Raw genomic sequence first — 23,367 nt, 5'->3', positions numbered from 1 at the left:
GCATTCATAAATTCATCAATTAGTACTTCAGAACAAAACCAAGTGGTCGATGCCCAATTTATAGATTGGGTAAGGGATCTACACGGTAGACATAGGAAACTGTAAGGCATACAAACATACAAATTAAGCGCAGGAGGTGGCCACTCAGCTCTTGAGCCTGCTCCATCATTCAATAATTTCACCACTGATCTGATTACTCCACATTTCCAACTTTCACCCCCTTGCTTATCAAGGATCTATCTGCATCAACCTAAAACATATTCAAAATTCCGAAGATTCATTACACTCAGAGGAAAACAAAACCCTCTCAGTCTTATATGGGTGAGCCAGTTTTAGATTCTCCCACAAGTGACATCAACCTTCCCACATCCATCGTCAAGACTCTTTAGGGCCTTGTATGTTTCAGTCAAGACACCTGTTGCTCATGTAAAGTTCAGCGGATGCAAGCTTAGTCAAATTAATCTTTCCTCAGAAGATAATCTGCACATTCCAATTTTTAGATTAATAAATATTCTCTGAATCGCTTCTAATGCATTTAAATCTTTCCCTAAAAATAAGGAGATCAATGCTGTACACAGTACTCCACATGCGATATCAGCAATGCCCATATAACTGAAACATAACTCCCCCCCAATTTTAGTGTTCAATTCCCCTCACAATGAACAATAACATCCTAATTGCTTTCCTTATTATCTGCTGTATCTACCTATTAACCTTTACCAATTCATGCACTAGGACACCTAGACTCTTCTGCACCCAAGGGCTCTGTAATCTCTTACCATCGACTTAATATGCTTTCTTTTTATGCTTCCTTCCAAAACAGATAATTTCACATTGTACCACATTACCATATCTTTGCTTACTCAATTAACCTATCTATATCGCATTGTAGTGTCCTTCAATCTTCACATGTTTACATGATGCAAGAGCAACTGTCAAATAAAGTGGCTAAAAACAGTGCTGCGCTGATCAGTTGTAAAATTAAGCGCACAAGAAATACGCAATGGCAGAAGAAATTGCACCATGACCATAAATACATAAATGAAGCATAATATCTCCTTGGAGCATCTGTAGAAAGTGAGTCCTGTATCCTGTTTTAAATGTCACAGTGCGTAAAGAATACCGAGATTCTAAAGAGGTTGCAGATAAGGATTACCAGGATGATACTAAATGTCACAATCTAAAAGTTAGTTCTCACAAGAATAAAAAAAGGCCCCATGGCTTTTGACTGACGTTTTCAAAATTATGATGATTGGAGAGATTTTATTTCTGATATGTGACTTGAAAAGGTTTTGGATGGTAACACAAGCAATCCCCCTACAAAGCTTTTTGCAAACAAACAATATACTTTCATGGACAGTTATTAGCCTTTGAAAGAAACTGCAGGGATATGCAGTGAGTAATGAACTCTAACAGTTCTTGAAAAACAAGCTTGACAATTTTTCTGACAGTTCCAATTAATGGAGATGTGTTGCTCACTGTGATTGGACACTGGTGGTGTTCTCCTGGAACTTGCATGACAGAGATGTGGACATGAATTTTCCAAAGTATTGCCATACTTTATCTTAACATTTGCTTCTTGCCTGAAATAGCATGCTTACAGGATGGGTAAACTCAATGCCAAGTAGCTCCATTAATTTAATGGGGCAGGATTAATGGCTCTGATGGTTGCATGTTGAATACTGAATTTTACCCCAAGAATTAAATGACTAACAATTATTGCTTTGCAAGCAATGCAATTTTAGATTTTGGATTGTATAGTAATTACATACTTTATGAGGTACAAACTGGTGTTACCACTCTTTATTCTCTCTTCTTTTCTTTCATAGCAGGTGCAAAGATTTATTTATCATCTAATCTGAGTTACTGCGAATAAATATTCTGATCTTTCAACTCAATTCTATATAGCACAGATGCTGTGATACTGGACATCTCCACTCTCAGATGGATGCAAAAAAAAACTGCAGGGACATGACAGTTTTATTTATTTAATTTATCACATGTCAAATAGAAAAATACTTGCTTACTCTGAACAGCATTAGCATATATTCAGTTTGCTTTCCTTTCCAAACCACAATTATAAAATCACAATACTTGCAACACTTCATTTGGTGCTGGCAGTCTCTTCAAATTTACATCTTGGACTAATTAAACTATTCATAACAAATTACCACCATTTAAGTTTGTGATAAAGAAAGTGTTCAGAACAGACCATAATTAGGGAATGTTCAAATTGGATCCACAGCTTTTACTGAAAACAGAAGTTTTAATTTGAAAGTGTTAAGTAAAAAGACAGTGGCGAATATATTTTTATTTGCTGATAGGATAGTGGTTAGTCTGTTCCCACTACAATTAATACTATATAACATGATTTGTCACAATTTATTTTAGTATATTATAAATATATCAACTGCATATCCATCTTGCCAATGTTTTTCCATTATAAATTCTACGCCTACGTTGATAATGGAAAGCATCTCAAAACTTGCCACTTTTTAAAAAAAGACATTCTTGCCAGTGGTGACATTTAAAATCTGTTTTACATCTCCCAATTTATTTATCTATTCTCCATTTCCAAAAAAAACGTGAATGTTAAAATTCACAAATAATATAAAAATAGTAGTAGAATCAGGATTAAAACGAAACTTTGAGATTGCATTTAAACTGTATTTGCACTCCCTGGGTTCAATCATATTCCTTCTCAACTCAATTTCACCAGGTTATACTTAGTATTGATTTCTCAGAGCAACGTCACAGGAGACCAATGAACATTACTTATAGACTTGGAGCATTGCTGCCATAACTTACACATTTTGCAGAATAAACTTGCCCATTGTTTTACACCAAAGCAAAATAAATTCTTTTTAAATGGAAACTCTAATGGAAATTCTTGATTTCTTTACAGAAAAGACAAAAATGTAAAAATTAACAATTCAACTTTATATTTGCATATTATTTCATGGTGATTCAGAAAACTAGTTTATCATCAGTGCCATGCATTCAACTCCAGGATTGCTTGGTTTTGAAAACTCATGAAACTATTCCAACACTTTGAAGAGATTCAAATATAATCTGATAAACTGTTTAAGAAAATCAGTAGCTTATTCTTTCTGCGTGTTTTGAGCGGTAAATCAAATTTTCCATCCTTCAGTGAATGTGAATGAAGATATCAGTGAAAACAGGTACATTAAAACTTGACAATACAGTGTGGAGCTGAAGGAACACATCAGGCTAGGCAGCATCTGAGGAGCAGGAAAGTTGATGTTTTGGGTTGGGACCCTTCTTCAGAAACTTCCAATCTTTATGTTAACTAATTACTCATGGTATACACATGCAACTTTTCAGACAGGGACACCAAAATTTAAACTTAAATACAAAACTGAAAGGCATAGAAACAACTTAGATATAAAATTGACAGGCAAGGCCAGAATAAATGATAAAAGAAAACCAAGCTAAATTATTCATAATTGAGTCACTCAAGTGAGGAGTGACAAGTGGTTTCAGTAAGACCTGTTTGTAGGCTTCACACAATGAGATGAAAACCAAATTTAGTCTCATACTTCAAAGCTGTTTAATGTTGCCATTGGCTTCCTTAAAGACTTTTCGTTATGAAATAAAGAAAAGATTTGTATTCGTACGGCATTTTACACGACCATAGAAGACTTCAAAACTCTTTACAACCAATTAAATATTCTCAGAGTGCAGACACTGATGGAATGTAGGAAACATGACAGCGGATTTGCCCAGTAATTCCACCTAAACAGTCAAGTAATAAAGATCAGATAATCTGTTTTGTAGTATTAATGGAGAGATAAATATAGGCCAATACACTTGGGATAACGTCCCTTCACTTGCCACTCTGGCTTTTTTTTTTAAGAAAACAAAATAAGTGAGTTCCACATTTCTAAGAGGAGGTTCTGATTAAGGCAGTTTCAGAAAGGCAGAGGCATTTCATTCACAGCTCTCTCTCAGAGCAGAACTGACAGGAAAGGGGGCAAGCCATGTCTCCTTTTCATAATAGTCAGCTGCCATATTCTGAAATTTAAGTTTAACAGCTGCTGTCAAAATGAAAGGGCCTGTTCCTGTGCTGTGTTTTTTTTTTGTTCTATGTTTAGAGTAGCATCATGGTCGGCACAGACACGGCGGTCAAATGACCTGTTCCTATGCTAACACGAATCGGGTCAGAGTTTGGAGGCATAAGGTGTCTGGGGGAGGTGTAGTTGGGTATGAGAGAGTTGTGCATGAGGTCTGTTGAACAGGTTACTCAGGAGATAGACTACTAAATACATACTCTAACATTTGCTGAGTAATTAATTTACCGAATTTCACCAGAATCCTCCAAGTTCTCCATTTTAAATGGTGGCTTTTGAAGGGTTCCAGGTTTGAAGAAATTGCCCTGTGGAAAATTCAATTTCCCAGATAATTCTTTCAGAATATACTAAAATGAGGATTCCTTAGGGGTCCCAGTTGCAACTTCTTCATACACTGGAATAAGAGCTGTCTGGCCAATGGAAGATCTGGACCTTAGTGTTGTGGTGTCTTTTAGATCCACCCGACGGGGTAGCTGGGACCTTAGTTTAATATCTCATCTGAATGATGGAACCCAACAATGCAGCGTTTCCTCAGTACTACACTGAAGAGTCAGCCTTGACTGTATGCTAAAATCCTGGAGCATGACTTGAACGCAGAGCTCTCTGACTCAGCAGGAAGACTACCACCAACTGAAAGCTTTGCCTTAATAATAACCATAAAAGCTTAGAGCCTGGAAAAAGTAAACAAATCATCCTGTAGAGGTTCACTGGTCATACAGTATCAATGCTAATAGGGAATAAAAATGCTCATTGCTCCTGAGGCAAAGTGACAGTGTTGATCAAGAAGTAGGTAAATAGTCACAGAATAACAGAATCGTGACGGCACAGAAAGCAGTCACTTATCACTTCATGACTATGCCAGCTCTCAATAAAAGCATTTTCAGAAGTTTCACACCACACCTTTTCCCATCGCCCTGGAACTATTTTTGCTTCAGATACTATTCTAATTTGCATTAGAAGGTCACAACAGAATCCATCTTCCCCAAACTTTCAGCCAGTGCTTCTTGGATCGTCCTGATAGGCTGAGTTAAAAAATTTGTTTGTTCAAGTCACCTTTGGTTCTTTTATAATTCACACTAAAATCAGTGATATCTGCTTCTTAACATTTAAACCATAAGACATATAAACAGAAATTAGACCATTCGACCCATCAAGTCTGCTCCGCCATTCAATCATGGCTGATAAGTTTTTCAAACCCATTCTCCCGCTTTCTCCCCATAACCTTTGATCCTCTTGACAATTAAGAACCTATCTATCTCCGTGTCTTAAATATATTCAATGACCTGGCCTCTACAGCTCTCTGTGGTAATGAATTCCACAGATTCATCACTCTCTAATGAAGATATTTCTCCTTATCTTTGTTCTAAAGCGTCTTCCCTTTGTTCTAAAGCTGTGCCCTCAGATCTTAGTCTCTCCTGCCAATGGACACATCTCTCCAATATCCAGGCTGTTCAGTATTCTGTAAGTTTCAATCAGATCATCCTTCTAAACTTTAAGCCTTTAATTCCTGGGATCATTCTCATGAACCTCATCTGGACTTGCTCCAGGGCTAGTACACCCTTCCTGAGGTTTGGGGCACAAAATTGCTCATAATACTCTACATGTGGTCTGACCACAGCTTTATAAAGCCTCAGAAGTACATCCCCCTGCTTTTATATTCTAGTCCTCTAAAGAAAAATGCCAACTTAGTATTTCCTTCCTAATGACTGACTCAACCTGCAAGTTTACCTTAAGAGAAACCCGTGCTAGGACTGCCAAGTCCCTTTGCATTTCAGATTTCTAATTTTCTCCTCACTTAGAAAATAGTCCATGCCTCTATTCTTCCTAACTAAGCGCATGATTTCACACTTTCCCACATTGCATTCCATCTGCCACTTCTTTGCCCACTCTCCTAACCTGTCTAAAACTTTCTGCAGCCTCCCCAGCTCCTCAATGCTACCTGTCCCTCCACCCATCTTTGTATCATCTGCAAACTTAGCCAGAATGCCCTCAGTTCCTTCATCTAGATCATTAATTTATAAAGTGAAAAGTTGTGGTCCCAACACTGGCCCTTGTGGAACACCACTAGTCACTAGTTTTCATCCTGAGAAGGATCCTTTTATCCGCCCCTCTGCCAGACAGCCAATCTTCTATCCACGCTCGTACCTTGCCTCTAACACCATGGGCTCTTATCTTACTCAGCAGCCTCCTGTGCAACACCTTATCAAAGGCCTTGTGAAAGTCCAGAATAATAACATCCATTGGCTCTCCCTAGCCTAACGTGCTTATTACCTCCTCAAAGCGTTCTTACAGATTCGTCAGGCCTGATCTCCCCTTAATGAAACCATGCTGACTTTGCCCTATTTTACCACACACTTCCAAGTATTCAGAAATCTCATCCTTCTCAATGGGCTCCAAAATCTTACGAACAACTGAGGTCAGGCTAATCAGCCTATAATTTCCCATCTCTTGCCTTACTCCCCTCTTAAACAGGGGGATTACATGAGTAACTTTCAAGTCCTCTGGGACCCTCCCCGACTCCAGTGATTCCTGACAGATCACCACTAATGCCTCCATTATCTCTTCAGCTTTCTCCTTCAGAACTCTGGAGTGTAGCCCATCTGGTCCAAGTAATTTATCCACCTTTAGACCTTTCAGTTTTTCTAGCACCTCGTCCTTCTTGATGACCACCCTACTGATCTCTGCCACCCACCCCCGACTCTCTTGAATTTTTGGGATATTACTCGTGTCTTCCACCGTGAAGACTGACACAAAGTACTTATTCAGTTCGTCAGCCATTTCTCTGTTCCCCATTACTACTTCTCCAGCATCATTTTCCAGCAGCCCAATTTTAACTTTTGCCTGTCTTTTGCCCACTATATATCTAAAGAAAAGCTTGCAATGTTTTTCTGCCAAGGAGAACATTTTCTTCCAATCTTCTCCACCTATTCCACTGTGATTTTGAATACGTCTATCAAATCATCTGAGAACAGCAACTCCAGCTTCTCCAATTTAACTAAGAACTGAGGTCCCTCGTTCCTGGAATCATCCTCATAAACCTCTACCAAATGTCCTTACATCTTTCCGGAACTGCATTGTCGAGCATTGGACATGCAACTCTGGTAGAGACCAAACAAATGTTTTGCAAAAATTCTTGAAGGTTTATAAAGTTGCTTTTACACTCTTTTTATTTATAAAGTCTAGAATTCTGAGTGCCTTATTTAGCACTCTCTCAAACTGTCCTGTCCCCTTCAATGCCTTGGCACAAACATCACTCCTGTTCCCCTTCTTGAATGATTATCCTTTATTTATGTTGCCTATTCTTGCTGTCCCTATTGAAATATATCACCTCACAATTCTCTGCATTAAATGTAATCTGCGATGTGCCTGACTAGACCACTGTTCAGGCTATACCCGCTTGAAGTCTATCACTACCTCCCTCACAGTTCACTACGCATCCAAATTTTGCAATATCTCCCAATTTTGAAATTGTGCCCTGCACACCTAAATCAGTCATTTTTATAGATCAAGAAACTAGCAGTCCAAGTACCAGCTCCTGAGTTCCTTGTGGGATGTTTTCAGAATGACGCTGGGGAGATTCTAAACTAACTGTGCAGGGCCTAGGGAACCAAGGAAAAATATTAGAGTGTAATACCAGGACACAGAAAATACTGTAAAGAGAGATAGCACTGGAATAGAGAATATTAAATTAGTAGGTAGTCTCAGAATAATGCAGAAAATAAACTATTATACTGCATGTATGTGAATATATGAAGATAATGAATAAGAACGGTGAGTTACAGGCATAGATTACTTTGTGGAATTATGATGTAAAAATAACAGCATTCTGGCTGAAGGAAAGGCAGGAAAAGAAAGATAAGAAAGGAAGAAGAGAAGGAGGGGTTACAGCATTGGTTAAGGAGAGCATTACAATATTAGGGGTCAAAAAAAAAGTCTCACAGGGTTCAAGGGCAGATTGATTTGGCGAGAACTAAGGAACAAGAAAGATGCAATTAATTGCTCACTGTAGCGTACAAGTCACCAACTAGTGAAAAGGATATGGAGGAACAAATCTGCGAGGGAACTAGAGAGGCATACAAGCATTGTAGAGTAATTATAAAGGGGGACTTCATTTGCCCAAATATAAAATGGAATTGTGGTAATGTTAAGGGCAGATAGGGACAAGTGTTCTTAGATTGTGTTCAAGAATATTTTGCCCAGCAGTGTGCATCTAATCCAACAAGAAAAGAGACACTGCCAGACCTGGTTCTTTGGAATGAGATATGCCGAGTAACTCGTCAGTGGGGAAATATTTAGGGGACAGTGATTGTTGTATCGTAAAGTTTACAATTGCAACGAAAACCGTAACTGAACAACGGATTACCTTCAAAGAGGAGATGGTTCAACTACATTTCAGGTACATTTCCTCAAAACAGAAAAGTACGGCATACAAATCCAGAGAGTTCTGGATAAAAAAAAAAGAGAAATTAAGATAAAGAGGAAAAAGCATGCTTATGACAGATGGCTGATAGAAAATACAATTAAAAATCCAACTGAACACAACATGTTCAGAAGGGAGATAGTCATGGATAAGGACAGGTACATACGGCAGGGTAAAGTTTATAATTGGGGGAAGGGTAATTACAATTCAGTTAGGCAAGAACTGGGTAACATAAACTGGGAACAGAAGCTGTCAGGGAAGAGCACCACAGAAATGTGGAGATTGTTTAAGGAATCTTACTGCATGTGCTCGATATGTTTGTCCCTAGCAGGCAGAGAAGATGCGGTCAAGTGAGGGAGCCATGGTTCTCAAGAGAGGTCGAACGACTGGTTAAGAGGAAGAAGGAGGCTTACATAAGGTTTAGGAAAAGAGGAACGGAAAAGGCTCTAGAGGGATACAAGTTAGCCAGGAAGGAGCTGAAGAAAGGGCTTAGGAGAGCTATAAGGGGGCATGAGAAAGCCTTGGCGGATAGGATCAAGGAAAACTCCAAGGCTTTTTACATGTATGTACAGAACAAGAGAATGACCAGAGAAAGGGTAGGGCCAACCAAGGATTGTAAAGGGAATTTGTGCACAGAGCCTAAAGGGATAGGAGAGGTCCTTAATGAATACTTTTCTTCGGTATTCACAACTGAGAGGGACCTAGTTGTAGAGGAGGACGTTGTGAAACAGGCAGGTAGGCTAGAGGAGTTTGATGTTAGTAAAGATGATGTGCTAGGAATTCTGAGGAAGTTGAAGATAGATAAGTACCCCGGGCTTGATGGGATTTATCCAAGGATTCTATGAGAAGCGAGGGATGAGATCGCAGGGCCATTGGCAATGGTCTTTTCGTCCTCACTGTCCACAGGTATAGTGCCGAAAGATTGGAAAGAGGCAAACGTCATTCCCTTGTTCAAAAAAGGAAACAGGGATAACCCCGGAAATTACAGGCCAGTTAGTCTTACGTCAGTGGTGGGCAAATTATTGGAAAGGGCTCTGACAGACAGGATCTATGATCACTTGGAAAGGCACAGTTTGATTCGTGATAGTCAGCATGAATTTGTGAGGGGTAGATCATGCCTCACAAACCTTATTGAAAATTCTTTGAAGAGGTGACCAAACACGTGGACGAAGGTGGAGCAGTGGAAGCGGTATACATGGATTTAAGTAAGGCATTTGATAAGGTTCCCCATGGTAGGCTCATGCAGAAGGTAAGGAGGCATGGGATAGGGGGAAATGTGGCAGATTGGATTCAGAATTGGCTGACCCTTAGAAGACAAAGCGTGGTAGTGGACGGAAAATATTCAACATGGTGCTCAGTTACGAGTGGTGTACTACAAGGATCTGTTCTGGGTCCTCTTCTATTTGTGATTTTTGTAAATGATTTGGATGAAGGAATGGAAGGGTGGATTAGCAAGTTCGCGGACGATACAAAGGTGGGTCATGTTGTGGACATGGCGGAGGGCTGTTCTAGGTTACAAAGGGGCATTGATAGAATGCAGAGCTGGGCTGAGAAGTGGCAGATGGAGTTTAACCCTGAAAAGTGTGAGGTGATTCATTTTGGAAGGACAAACTTGAAAGCAGAATACAAGGTTAACGGAAAGATTCTTGGCATTGTGGAGGAGCAGAAGGGTCTTGGGGTTCATGTTCACAGTTCCCTGAGAGCTGCCACCCATGTAGATAGAGTTGTTAAGAAGGCGTATGGTGTGTTAGCTTTCATTAATAGAGGGATTGAGTTCAAGAGCCGTGAAGTTATGCTCCAGCTATACAAAAGCTTGGTTTGGCCACATCTGGAGTATTATGTCCAGTTCTGGTCACCTCATTACCGGAAAGATGTGGAAGTGTTGGAAAAGGTGCAGAGGACATTTACCAGGATGTTGCCTGGAATGGAGGGAAGGTCTTACAAGGAAAGGTAGAGAGAGCTAGGGCTTTTCTCTTCAGAACGACGAAGGATGAGAGGTGACTTGATAGCGGTGTACAAAATGATCAGAGGTATAGATAGAGTAGACAGCCAGAGACTTTTTCCTAGGGTGGAGGTAGCTTTTACAAGGGGACATAGTTTTAAAGTGAAAGGAGGTAGATATCGGGGATACACCAGAGGTAGGTTCTTTACTCAGAGTGGTAGGGGCGTGGAATGCATTGCCAGAGAGGGTAGTGGAGTCGGCCTCATTAGGAGCATTTAAGCGGCTATTAGATAGGCATATGGATGATAGCACAAGGTAGCGGTGGAGGTTAGATAGACCTTAGGTTTAGGGTAAAAGTTCAGCACAACATCGTGGGCTGAAGGGCCTGTACTGTGCTGTACTGTTCTATGTTTTATGAGGTGAAAAATCAAAAGGGAGAGGCAAAAAAGGATTGTGATAAAAGACTGCCAGCTAACTAACAGAATCTCAAAGCCTTTTATAGGAACAACAATAATAAAAGGATGGAAAAAGGAATAAGGCCAGTGAGAAACCACAAAGGAGATATACATATGGAAGCAAGAAGCATGGCTGAGTTGTTAAATATTTTAATGCATCCTTTCAAGGAAGATGCTACTAAGTCATGGTGACAGAAGAAGAAACTCTGTCACAAGAAGGGTTCAAAATCTATGAGGACGTGGCATTGGATAAGTAGTTGGTATTTAGAACTGACAAGGAAACTGGACCAGATGAGATGCATCCAATGATATTGAAAGAAGTGAGATAGGATATTGCAGTGGCACAGGCTATTTATCTTCTAGTCTTCCCCATACTTGGGAGTGGTGTCAGAGGACTGGAGAAATGCAAACAAATATATCCTTTGTAAAACAGACACAAGGATAAGCCCAGCAACTACAGGCCACTCAGTCTACCTTCAATGGTGGGAAAACAATAGTTCCATCCTGAATTATCAGTCACATGGAAAAATGTGTGTAAATTAAATACAGCCAGCAGGGATTTATTTCAGGAAAGCCGTGAATAACTAACTTGTTGGGATGCTTTGAAGTGGTAACAGAAAGGGTTGATGAGGATAAAACTGTTGATGTGGTGCACATGGACTTAGAAAAAGGCATTTGGTTTAGTGCCACAAAGCAAACTTGTGAGCAAGGTTGTAGCTCATGGAATAAAGGGTCAGTAATAATGTAGATACAAAGCTGACTGAATGATAGAAAGTAGGGTTGGAGTGCAGGGAGCAATTTCAAAGTTTTCAGATGACATAAAACATGATAGCATTGTAAACTGCAAGGAATCATAGAAACCCTACAGTGCAGAAAGAGGCCATTCTGTCTATCGAGTCTGCACCGATGTTCCAAAAATCATCCCATCCAGACCCATCCTACCATATCCCCACATTTACCATGTCTGATCCACCTAGCCTGCACATCCAAAGATATTATGGGATAATTTGGCATGGCCATCTACCTAAACTGCAGATCTGTGGGCTGTGGGAGGAAGCCTGAATGCCTGGCAGAAACCCATGCAGCCACCAGGTTAAATGCAAACTCCACACAGACAGTCACCCAAGGTTGGAACCAAACCCAGGTCCCTGGTGCTGTGTGGCAGCAGTGCTAACCTCAGTGTGCCATCCCTGCAGGATAATTTAAAACTTCAAAAGAAAAACGTCATGGTGGTGGACTGAACAGGTAGATGACAGATGCAGTTCAACGCAGAGAAGTGAGATAATACATTTTGACTGAGTATGGAAAGGCAGCCATTCTAAAGGGTGCATACATGCATTGGTTATCAAAGGTATCATTTAAATATTTTTAAGGTAGTAGTTCTTGATTACCGAGAGGGCAGAAGATCACTGGAATTTTGCAGGAATGTAGAGATGAGGTTAAAATTCACTCAGCCATGATCTTATTGAATGGCAGAGAAGGTTTGAAGGACCAAGTGGCCTACTCTTCATCCTTGTTCATATGTATTCTAGGCTTTACTGATAGTAGCACAGAGTACAAGACCATTTATAACACACTAGTTAAATCTCAGCTGAATCATTGTACACAATTTTGGGCACCGTGACTTTCTGAAGGATATGAATGCATTGGAAAGATAGCAAAAGATGGCTAGTACAACAGTTTCAGGGATGAGAAATGTCAGTTATAGAATAGAATCCCTACAGTGTGGAAACAGGCCCTTCGGCCCAACAAGTCCACACCAACCCTTGGACCATCCCACCCAGACCCATCCCCCTATAACCCACACACCCCTGAACACTACGGGCAATTTAGCACGGCCAATCCACCTAACCTGCACATCTTTGGACTGTGGGAGGAAACTGGAGCACCCAGAGGAAACCCACACAGACACGGGGAGAATGTGCAAACTCCACACAGACAGTCGCCTGAGGCTGGAATCGAACCTGGGTCCCTGGCGCTGTGAGGCTACAGTGCTAACCACTGAGCCACCGTGCTGCCGTCTATTTATAATGATAGATTGGAGAAGTTGGGGCTATCTTTCCTGAAGAGGCAAAGACTAAGAGGAGATTCAATGGAAGTTTTCAAAATCATGAGAGATCTGGACAGCATAGACATGGAGAAATTGATTTTGCTCACATGAGGATCAAGAACGAGAGGACGCAGATTTAAAATAATCTGCAAAGAGGTAAATATCATGTGAGAGAAAACTTTTTTTATACAGCAAGTGGTTTGGGATTGGAACATGCTGATCAGAAGAGTGAGAGAGGCAGGCTCAATTCAGACATTCACCAAGACATCAAATTATTTAAACAGAAATAGTGTGCAGAGCTATGAAAAAAGAGCAGGTGAATGGTATTGAGACATGATGCTCGTTTGGAATAAAAACGGTCATTTGGAAAGTTGGTGCAGACATAAGCCAAAAGGCCTTCTGCTGCATTGTAATAATGCCATGACTCTGCATTCTGATCTTCATTCCAAAAACAAAATCTGCAAGTAACTTAAGTAATTTACTTAAAGCGTGGTCTTAGAACATTTTATTTTACACTGTAAATCAACCTACAAAATGCCAAATTATTTAAGCTTATGTTTTTGTACCCTAAACAAAATTAACAAAAATTCACTGCATTTTGTTCCCAAATGAAAATTTTAATTTTAATCATCCGGTCCATTATTTTTGCATTTCAAGGCATAACCTGGATGCTTTCTATGAGTAATGTATCAATTATTACAAATAGGACCAATGATGTTGCACATGATACAGACAGTATCTAAATTTAAACAACCTGCTGGCAAATCTAACCAGGTTAATGAAATCATCAGAATTAAATAACCTTGGTAATAAAAATTAGAAGAATTTATAGAATTTGCATTATTACATAAAATAAACATTTTGCAATCAATTTGCTGTGCTCCAAACATATACATCCAAATGGAAAAAAACATTCCAACCTCAAATCAGTATTGCATACATGTAAATAAAGAACAATTGTTTTTATTCATTCATGGGATACAGGCACCACTGGCCAGATCAGTCTTTATTGCCCATTCTTAGTTGCCCTTGAGAGCAACTAAGAATTGCTGCAGTCCCTGTGCAATCCAGTACACAATGACATTAGGGAGGGAGTTCCAGTTTCTTATTTTGCACCATACACGTTATCCACAATCATTGACTCTAACCAACTGTGTTGTTCTGCACCAACCTTTATTGCCCAAGTTGTGGTTAGGTGTTTTATTTGATCTCCAAGATAAATAAGCAAAATGTCCAAGATAACAGTTTATTGTTCAATCTTGAAGAATCATTCCATGAATATTTCCACATCATCAGCTATGCCTTGCAAAGTTATCCTGATTTTTTTCAATCCCTTCTAATATATTCATCTAGTCATTTGATTAATTCAAATAACCTTGTGACTTAATCAAGGTGGAATGGTTGGCATAACCTGTTCTCACATTCTACCCAAACAAACAAGTTGATTACTGCAACTTTAGCATAAACATTCAGATAATAAATAATGAATACTCCAGGAGCATCACAACTGCTCCTCCAATTAAGTGAAAGGACGTGCAAGTACTCACTGAGCCAGATGTATTTTGATGCTTGGTATTTTTTTCAAAGGTCTAATTAACTGAAGGCTAACAAAATATTCCATCTTCAGCAAGCACATTGAAATAGTAATACGATTTAGGACACAAGCTTAATTCACAGGCAGTGTCAACAGAACATGTAGCGTTAAATCTGAACCTTTGATCTATTTGGCCCATATTGGAAAAATATTCTCATTTGGCTAAGTATATGAAGCTACCCTGTACCAATGTAAATTATTACTTTTCCAAGGTTAAACTTTATTGGAAGCTAAACAACAATTGACGTGTATATTTGCATTGAAGGAAATGCTATTTCAAGCCATCCAATTACATCAGTCTCACCTTCTTCTTGTCCCTCATTGAGCCTTTCCCTCGCACCATAATCTTGCATCCTGTCTCTGCTTCCAACTGTTTTGCCGTTAGACCTCTGGGTCCAAGGATTCTTCCAACAAAGTTGAACTAGTTAAGAGAGAAAAAGAAAATATCATTAAAGTTCTTGAAACTAGATGTTGACAATTGAAAGCACTTCAGTAATAATTACAAACAAATTCACTTTTTACTCAGAAACCTCCAAAAATTTTAGAATAGATTAGGAAATTTTAGAACAGATAGGAAAGAGTTCGGGCAAAGGAAGTCTTCCCTAATTTGCTGCATTTGACAAGTAATTATTGTTAAGGATTTATTTGGGTCCTTAGTTATTCACCATACATGTTAATGATTCAGATATACAGCTCTCCACTTCTTGATCTAACAATAACTTGCATTGATAAAACACACTCTTAACATAGTAAAACACCTCAAGGCAATATCTGGCACCAAGCCATTTAAAGAGATATTAAGACAGGTGACCAAAAGCTTGATCAAAGAGGTAGATGTTAAGGAGTGTCAGAGGAGGACAGGGAGTGGCATCGGTTTGGGAGAGAATTCCATAGCTGTAACCCTAGGTAACTGAGGGTCTAACCACTAAGACCAATTAAAATAGGGGCGCATAAGAGACCAGAGTTAGAAAAGCACTGAGACTACAATGGACTTACAAAGTAACACTTTTGCTAAATGTCAAGCAATTTCCATCTCCAATCAGAGACAACCTAAACAACACCCCTTGGCATTCAAAGACGTTACCATCACTGAATCCCCCACTATCAGAATCCTGGGGTTTATCACTGACCAGAAATTCAACTGGGGATTTGCCATATAAAGTGGCTACAAGAGCAGGTCAGAAGCAAGGAATACAGAGGCAAGTAACTCACCTCCTAGCTCCCAAAGCCTTTCCACCATCAACAAGGCATAAGTAAGAGTGTGATGGAATACTCACCACTTGCCTGGACGAGTGTAACTCCAACAACACTCAAGCAGTTTGACACCATCCAGGAAAAAGCAACTTGCTTGATTATCACCACATCCATAAGCATCCTTTCTGTCCACCACTTACACTCAGGAGCAGCAGTGTGTACTATCTACAAGATACACTGCAGAAATTCGAAGACCGTTAGACAGCACCTTCCAAACCCAAGAGCACTTCCATCTAGAAGGACGAGGGCAGCAGATACATGGGAATACCATCACCTACAAGTTCCCCTCTGAGCCATTCACCATCCTGATTTGGAAATATATTGCTGTTCCTTTACTGTCACTCAGTCAAAATTGTGGAATTCCCTCCCTAATGGCATTGTGGGTTTACCTACAGCACATGGACTTCAGCAGCTCAAGAAGGCAGCTCACCATCACCTTCTCAAGGGCAACTAAGGGTGGGCAATAAACGCTGGCCTGTCAACAATGAGTGAATGAGAGAAGAATTATGGGACTTGAGGGCAGTTACACAGCTAAGAAGGAGAGGTCATCAAAGGATTTGAAAACCAGAATGAGAATTTTAAAATCAGAGTACTGTGCTACCAATATCCAATGCAAGTGCAGGGGAAATAAGCAAGAGTTATCAAGTTAAAACCATAACCAGTTCTGTAGAAAGCAGTAAGTTACAAAACGACACAGATTAACTGTAAGAGCAAAACAATGGCAGATGAAGCACACTGGAAGAAATATATGGACATTCTGCTTGGATCTGAGCAAAACAAATTGGAATATTTTCTATGGGAAAACACCCAGCAATGATGACTGTGAGCATGACAGGCTTAAAATTGTTGTTGCAGTGTGAATATTATAAAAAGGCCTGTAGAGTTTAAAACTCAAGCTACTTTTTACCTTAGATCAAATACACAGCAAAACACAAGCGTAAAATGTTGCAACATTTGTGACAGGGTTTAAATGCTTTTAGTTACAGTGCAAGTAAATCGACAGAAATTAACAACTTAATTATCACTGCTGTCACAACATGTCTCCATCCTTATGAGATTTCCGCTTAGGTTAACGAGCTTTGCTAAGGAATGGCTTCTTTTCTTCTTCAATGCATGCATTCCGTAGCTCATCAAACCTCTTTGCTACATCAACAATAGATAAATCAGGACACTCAGCTTTGATTTTTCAATGTGCTCTGAGCAAAACAAGAACCACCCAGAGGGACCTTTGCGGCCCTTTGGCATCCTCCTCCCTTTTGTTACCTTTAGCAGGCATATAACTTCATTTCCCAGTCATAACATGCCTTATCTACTTTAGCCAGTGGTTCAAATTCAGCTTTCTTTTTGCTCGACATCGTCTTTCAGGCCACCTTTAAGAGAATTCGAGGAAGTTAACAGGAATATCAATGATTTTCTTCTGTTCTTCCCACTAAGTCTGAACAAACTAAACATGAGAACATTTTGCCTCTCGGTTTCTTTGGGTCATGTTTTGCCATTTTGTTGCTTTTCCTGTGGCTGACTGCTGGCCCCTCAGTTACAGCTTTTGCTTTTGAATGGGACTTTTGTCATCTCACAGCATCAATGACATGGCTTAAATATTCAACAGAAATTTTTAAAAAATTCACATTTATCTTTCTACACCCTTAGGCCATAATCTATAAGTTTCTATAGCGTACCATCTAAAATGTGGAGATGCTCTTTTTCATTTCACCTCATAGCTAAAATATAACCTAGGTAACACTGGCCTCCTTCCAATCCAATTAAAATCTGATCCATGGCCTGTTGGAATAATACAGGTGCAGGTGAGATTTCAAATGGAAGTCTCTTGTATTTGAATAGTTCTTTATTTGTTAAAACTGTAAAGTCTTTCTGAGATTCGGGATCTATATTCATCCAGACATAGGCTCGACTAAGGACATTTACAGGTGAAGCAGTTTCAAGGGTTATTTCAATGTAAATGTTCAGTTACATGGTTGGTCTGAAGATGTGTCCTTGCATGTTACCAAACAGAATTTTCCCTTTGGGAAATTTTCATTGAAAAGCTGACCTCCAGCTAGTACAGCAAATACATTCTCAATTAAAGGTAAAGGACACCACTCAGCACAGGGCACCTGTTTAATAGTGACACTAAAATCACCACAGATGCAGACCAATCCATCTGTCATCATCACTAGTATGATAGGTGTGGCCCAATCACTCATATTTACAGGTTCAAGGAGTTTCATATTGACCAGCCTCTCTAATTCTGCCTCGATATTTGGTCTGATTGCATAAAGCACTCATCTAATCCTTGCAACGTTTTACTTCATTCTAATCCTTGATTTTCAATTTGACAGGTCTTTTTCATGCTTCTCAGATCACAATTGAAAATAATGGCATACTTCTTTAGAATTTATGATTGATAAACCTCAGAATCTGACAAACAATTTACTTCAGCCCTGTTGAGTTTGATTTTCTGCAACCATGTTTTTCCCAATAAAGCTGCAAAATCCCCTTTGGTAACATACTAGGACAAATCTTCAGACAGACTGTATAACTGAACATTCACACTGATACAACTCTTTAAATTGCTTTGCCTGTGTACATTCTTTGCGCAATTTTTGAGGGTTGCAGCACAATGTGACTGAGCTGCTTTTGATGCACACTTTCAGGTATGAATAAAACCATCACACCAGCGTCCATCTCCATTCTTATCAAGACCTTACCACCAACATCATCAAAGATCCATAGCATCCCAGTAATGATCTCCTACAATCTCTTCTGTCAGGCAGAAGATACAGAATTGTGGACACACACACCAGCTGTTATTAGACTGATGAATGGATTCTCTAGTCTCAAATAATGCTGATCTTGCTAACGTTGATCTCGCCTAGCACACTCCCTGTGCAATGTAACCTGTATGCCTCAGACTGTCTAAGTCTTTTTGATTTGTACAACCTTGCTTACTATGATCTGCCTGTACTGCTTGTAAACAAAGCTTTTCACCGTACTTTGGTACACTGATAATAATCGAAACGCCACTCAGCAAGGGAGCAACCCAGCATTGGTTGGTGGCACCAGCAATAACTAATATCTTTAATAACAGCTCCTCTTCTGACTGAGAGTCTAGGTTTTCCTTATGCTCTTTTTACACTATGTAGATTTTCTTCCTACTCTTCAGTTTTTGTACTTTTGCTGTAGTTCATGGTTTCTTTCTAAAACATGTTCAATGTGCCCTTTTTTAATGTAGTTTTTACATTCAGCTTCTTCATTCCAGCAATTTGCTGCTGCATGACCTGTTTCTTCTACATCAATGGCAGTTTTGAATCTGTGTTGGTGTGTGTATCTCAGCTGCCATTTTGTGAACTCGCTCAGTCGCCATTTTGTGTATTCCCATGCTTGCGCTTAACTGCTGAGTTTCCTTGGCTGCTAGTTCTGTTGAAATACTATTTCCAGTGCTTTAAGTTTAGACTCCTTTACATCTTAAACCACACACCAGTATCTGACAGCATCATTTAAGTTGTCTTTAAATTCGCAGTATTCTGCTAAGTTCTTTAAAATTGGTATGAACAAGGAGTAATTCAATATCATGCTGATTACATTTATGGAATCTGAGCCGGTCAGAAATCACCAATGGTTTTGGTGAAAATGGTTCTGCTGGATTCCTCCTAATTCTTAAGTTTTGGAACCCAGCTTCTCTGAATGTACCAGACTCCTCGGGTGATTGAAAGCTTCTTCCCCCATAAAACTCAGGAATGTCATAATGACTATATCTGCTTCAATTTTGTTATTTTGAACAATATAATGGAATCATGTTGTGGTTAGTTACAGTTGCCTGTATTTTCATCGTACAGTCATATGGTGTCAAATTACCTATCATAGATATCATTGAATCATAGAATTCCTACAATGTGGAAGTAGGCCATTCGGCCCATTGAGTCCACACTGATTCCCCAAAGAGCATTGCACCCAGACCCAACCCCTCTCCCTCTGGTCCTGCATTTCCCACGGCTAATCCATCTAGCCCGCATATCCCTGGACACTATGGGCAATTTAGCATGGCTAATCCACCTAAGCTGCACATCTTTGGACTGTAGGAAGAAACTGGAGCACCCAGAGCAAACCCTCACAGACATGGAGAGCATGTGCAAACTACTCACAGACAATCGCCCCAGGCTGGAACCTATCTCTTTTTTTTAAATGAAAAGAGCCCATATAGCACAACGTGCCACAAACATTTTAGCACTACGTTGCTTCTTCCTGTTTAAAATAAGGTATTCCAGAGGCTGCCTGTTTCATGTGAGCCTGCATCCCTAGTTTAAAACATTTCCCTCCAGGTACTTGTTACTCAGGGTTGCTTCAGGGTGGAGCTTGTGGTGAGCTACTTCTTCACTGCACACCTCTTCACCGGAGTACTTTTTTTTTTTTAACTGACTGTACCTGTTTCAGAGCAGAAATGGTGTCTTTTGATTTCTTTACTTATTTTTAATCCCATTCTCATCACCTTTTTTCTTCTTACAACATAGCATAGGAACATGCCCTTCAGCTTACCATGTTGCCATTCTAAACAAGTTCCATCTGCCTGCACATGTCCATGTCTCTTGATTCCCTGCCGATTCATGAGTCTATTTAAATGCATCCTAAATATTGTTAATGTATCTGCTTCTACCACCTCCTGTGCAGCACGTTCCAGGCACCTTCCACCCTCTGTATAAAAAAACGTTCCTTGCACCTCTCTCCTCTCACCTTAAACCCCGATTATTTGACATTCCACCCTAGGAAAATAACTGACTTTTCACCCTATCCATGCCTCTCATAATTTTATATTCTTCTATTAGATCGTCCTTCAGCCTATGATGCTTTAGCGCAAAACAATCCAAGTTTGTCCACCTTCTCCTTAAAGCTAACATACTCCAACCCAGGCAACATCCTGGTAAACCTCTTCTACACCCTCCCATAGCCTCTACATCCTTACAGTATTGTCGGGACCAGAACCGCACACAATACTCCAAATACGCCCTAACTAATGCCTTATACAGTTGCAACATGACTTGCCATCCCCGACCAATGAAGACAAGCATGCTGTATTGGCTTCTTTACCACCTTATTTACTTGTGTTGTCACTTTCGGGCAGCAATAGACTTGGACATCAAGATCCCTTTGTGTATCAGTGATCCCTACCAAAGCGCCCTGCTATTAACTATATACTTTTCTTCTTGCATTTGCCTCCCAAAATGCATCACCTCACACTTCGAGTCATAGAGATACACAGCATGAAAACAGATCCTTCGGTCCAACTTGTCCATGCTGACCAGATATCCTAAACAAATCTAGTCCCATTTGCCAGAATTTGGCCCATATCCCTCTAAGCCCTTCCTATTTATATACCAATCCAGATGCCTTTAAATGTTGTAATTGTACCAGCCTCCACCACTTCCTCTGGCAGGTCATTCCATACACACACCACCCTCTACATGAAAAAATTGCCCCGTAGGTCCCTTTTAAGTCTTTCTCCCTCTCACCGTAAACCTATGCCCTCTAAGTTTGGACTCCCCCACACTGGGGAAAAGACCTCATCTATTTATCCTATCCTTGTGCCTCATGATTTTATAAACCTCTATAAGGTCCCCTCTCAGCCTCCGACGCTCCAGGGAAAATAGCCCCAGTCTATTCATCCTCTCCCTATAGTTCAAACCTTCCCATCCTGGCAACATCCTTGTAAATCTTTTCTGAATCCTTTCAAGTTTCACAACATTCTTCCTAATCCAGATTAAACTCCATCTGCCACTTCTCCACCCAACTTTTCAAGTGATCTATATCCTGCTGGATCCTGTGATAACCTTCCTTAATATCCACAACTCCACCAATTTTCATTTCGTCTACAAACTTACTAATCAGACCACATATTTTCATCCAAATCATTGATATATATTACAAACAAGAGGTTCCATCGCTGGTCAGCACTTGCCACAAATCTCCAGTCAGAAAAAACCTCCCTGTACAACCACCCTCTCTCTTCTCATGACCCAGCCAATTTTTGTATCCAATTTGACAAATAACCATGGATCCCAATCTTCTGGATCAACCTACCATGAAGAACTTTATCAAATGCTTCAGTAAAGTCCATATGAGACAACATCCACTCCCCCACCCTCAATCATCATCTTTGTCACTTCCTCAAAAACCTCAATCAACTTTGGTCAACATAGAAAAAGAATCATGCTATGGTAGCAGAATTGAGAACAAAAGAACATAATTCTAAAATTAGAATTGGGCATTTAGATGCAAAAACATGAAGCATTTTTTCAATGTAGAAGAGACAAAATATAGAAGAAATTTACAACTGATTGTAGAATAGTCAGAAGTTTCCAAAAAACTGAGATGATAGATGCCTTGATCTTGCAAAAATCTGAGTAACATGGAACAAAGGTGAAAAATTAAGTACAGATCAACCATGATCTGATTGTACCACAGCCAGAAGTGGGTGAATGGTCTAAACCTGTTTTTATGTATTCTATCATTTTCATAACTAAACCATAAAGTAACATTGTCATTAGTACCAGGATGATCACTGTCATTAACTACCTGCTGTTGTTACCACATATTGCTCTAACAATTTTTGTCAAGTAAAGTTCTATTAATTTTTCAGCAAACCACAAAAAGCCAAATTGATTTGTGTCTATCCTGATGCTCTATGTTACAGCTGTGCCAATCTCCTGATAAAGTGCTCTCTTTCCCGAACAGACACACATTTATCTATCTATAGTAATCATACATCCTTGGTTGTGTTCACCACATTAGAAGTTATAGATTATCATGGGTACTTACTTCCACTCTCTGCAGTCAATTTTTTGAATCCTTCCCACCCCTCTCATCAACACCCCTGTCATTTCCCTTCTCTACAGCAAGCTTCTAAAGTCCTTTTATCTCTATTTCAAATGGAGGAGAATCACGCTGAACATAAAAAGTTCGGAGTAAATGTAAAAGGAAGTAGGAAATAGGAAAAAGTAAGTGTGTGAGATTGACAAGATTGTCAGTTAACATAAAAGGAAATTCAGAAGTATTCTGTAGCTACATAAACAACAAAAGGGTGGTAAAGGTGTACGGGAAGGAGAGCCAATTAGTAGTCAAAAAGGAAGTCCACACAGAGGCAGAGCTGAACTACTAAACGAGTACATCACATCTGTATTTCTCATGAAAGATGATGCTGACAAAGTGTGAGTGAATGAGGACAGACTAGATGATTAAAAATTGATGAAGGGGAGATATGAGAAAGCCTGCCCGTTATGAAATTGCTAAGTCACTAGGAATGGATGGGATGCAACCAGGATGTTAAGAGATGTACAAATGTACATTTTGGAGTTACTGGCCATAATCCTCCTGCCTCCTGAATTTAAGTCATAGTCATTAGTGTCATAGAGATGTACAGCATGGAAACAGACCCTTCAGTCCAATTTGTCCATGCCAACTAGATATCTTAAATTAATCAAGTGCCATCTGCCAGCAGTTGGCCCATATCCCTCTAAACCCTCAATAAAGACCAAAAGAACCGCAGATGCTGTAAATGAGGAACAAAAACAAA

The 23,367-nt window shown here is 39.7% G+C and overlaps 1 protein-coding gene across 1 annotated transcript in view; it reads right to left on the bottom strand.

Moving 5' to 3' along the window:
- LOC109932738 (protein quaking-like) overlaps positions 1–23,367 on the bottom strand; it is a 464,330-nt gene that overhangs the window by 272,332 nt on the left and 168,631 nt on the right. The window contains exon 4 of the mRNA XM_048600943.1: positions 14,857–14,973. Within this exon, the coding sequence (XP_048456900.1) occupies positions 14,857–14,973 (117 nt within the window). The remainder of the gene's footprint in view (positions 1–14,856; positions 14,974–23,367) is intronic.

This window comes from Rhincodon typus, chromosome 9 (assembly GCF_021869965.1).
Source record: "Rhincodon typus isolate 14 chromosome 9, sRhiTyp1.1, whole genome shotgun sequence".
Classification (NCBI taxonomy): Eukaryota; Metazoa; Chordata; class Chondrichthyes; order Orectolobiformes; family Rhincodontidae; genus Rhincodon; species Rhincodon typus.
Note: the sequence above shows the minus strand (reverse complement) of the source record. Positions and strands in the feature narration are given on the sequence as shown.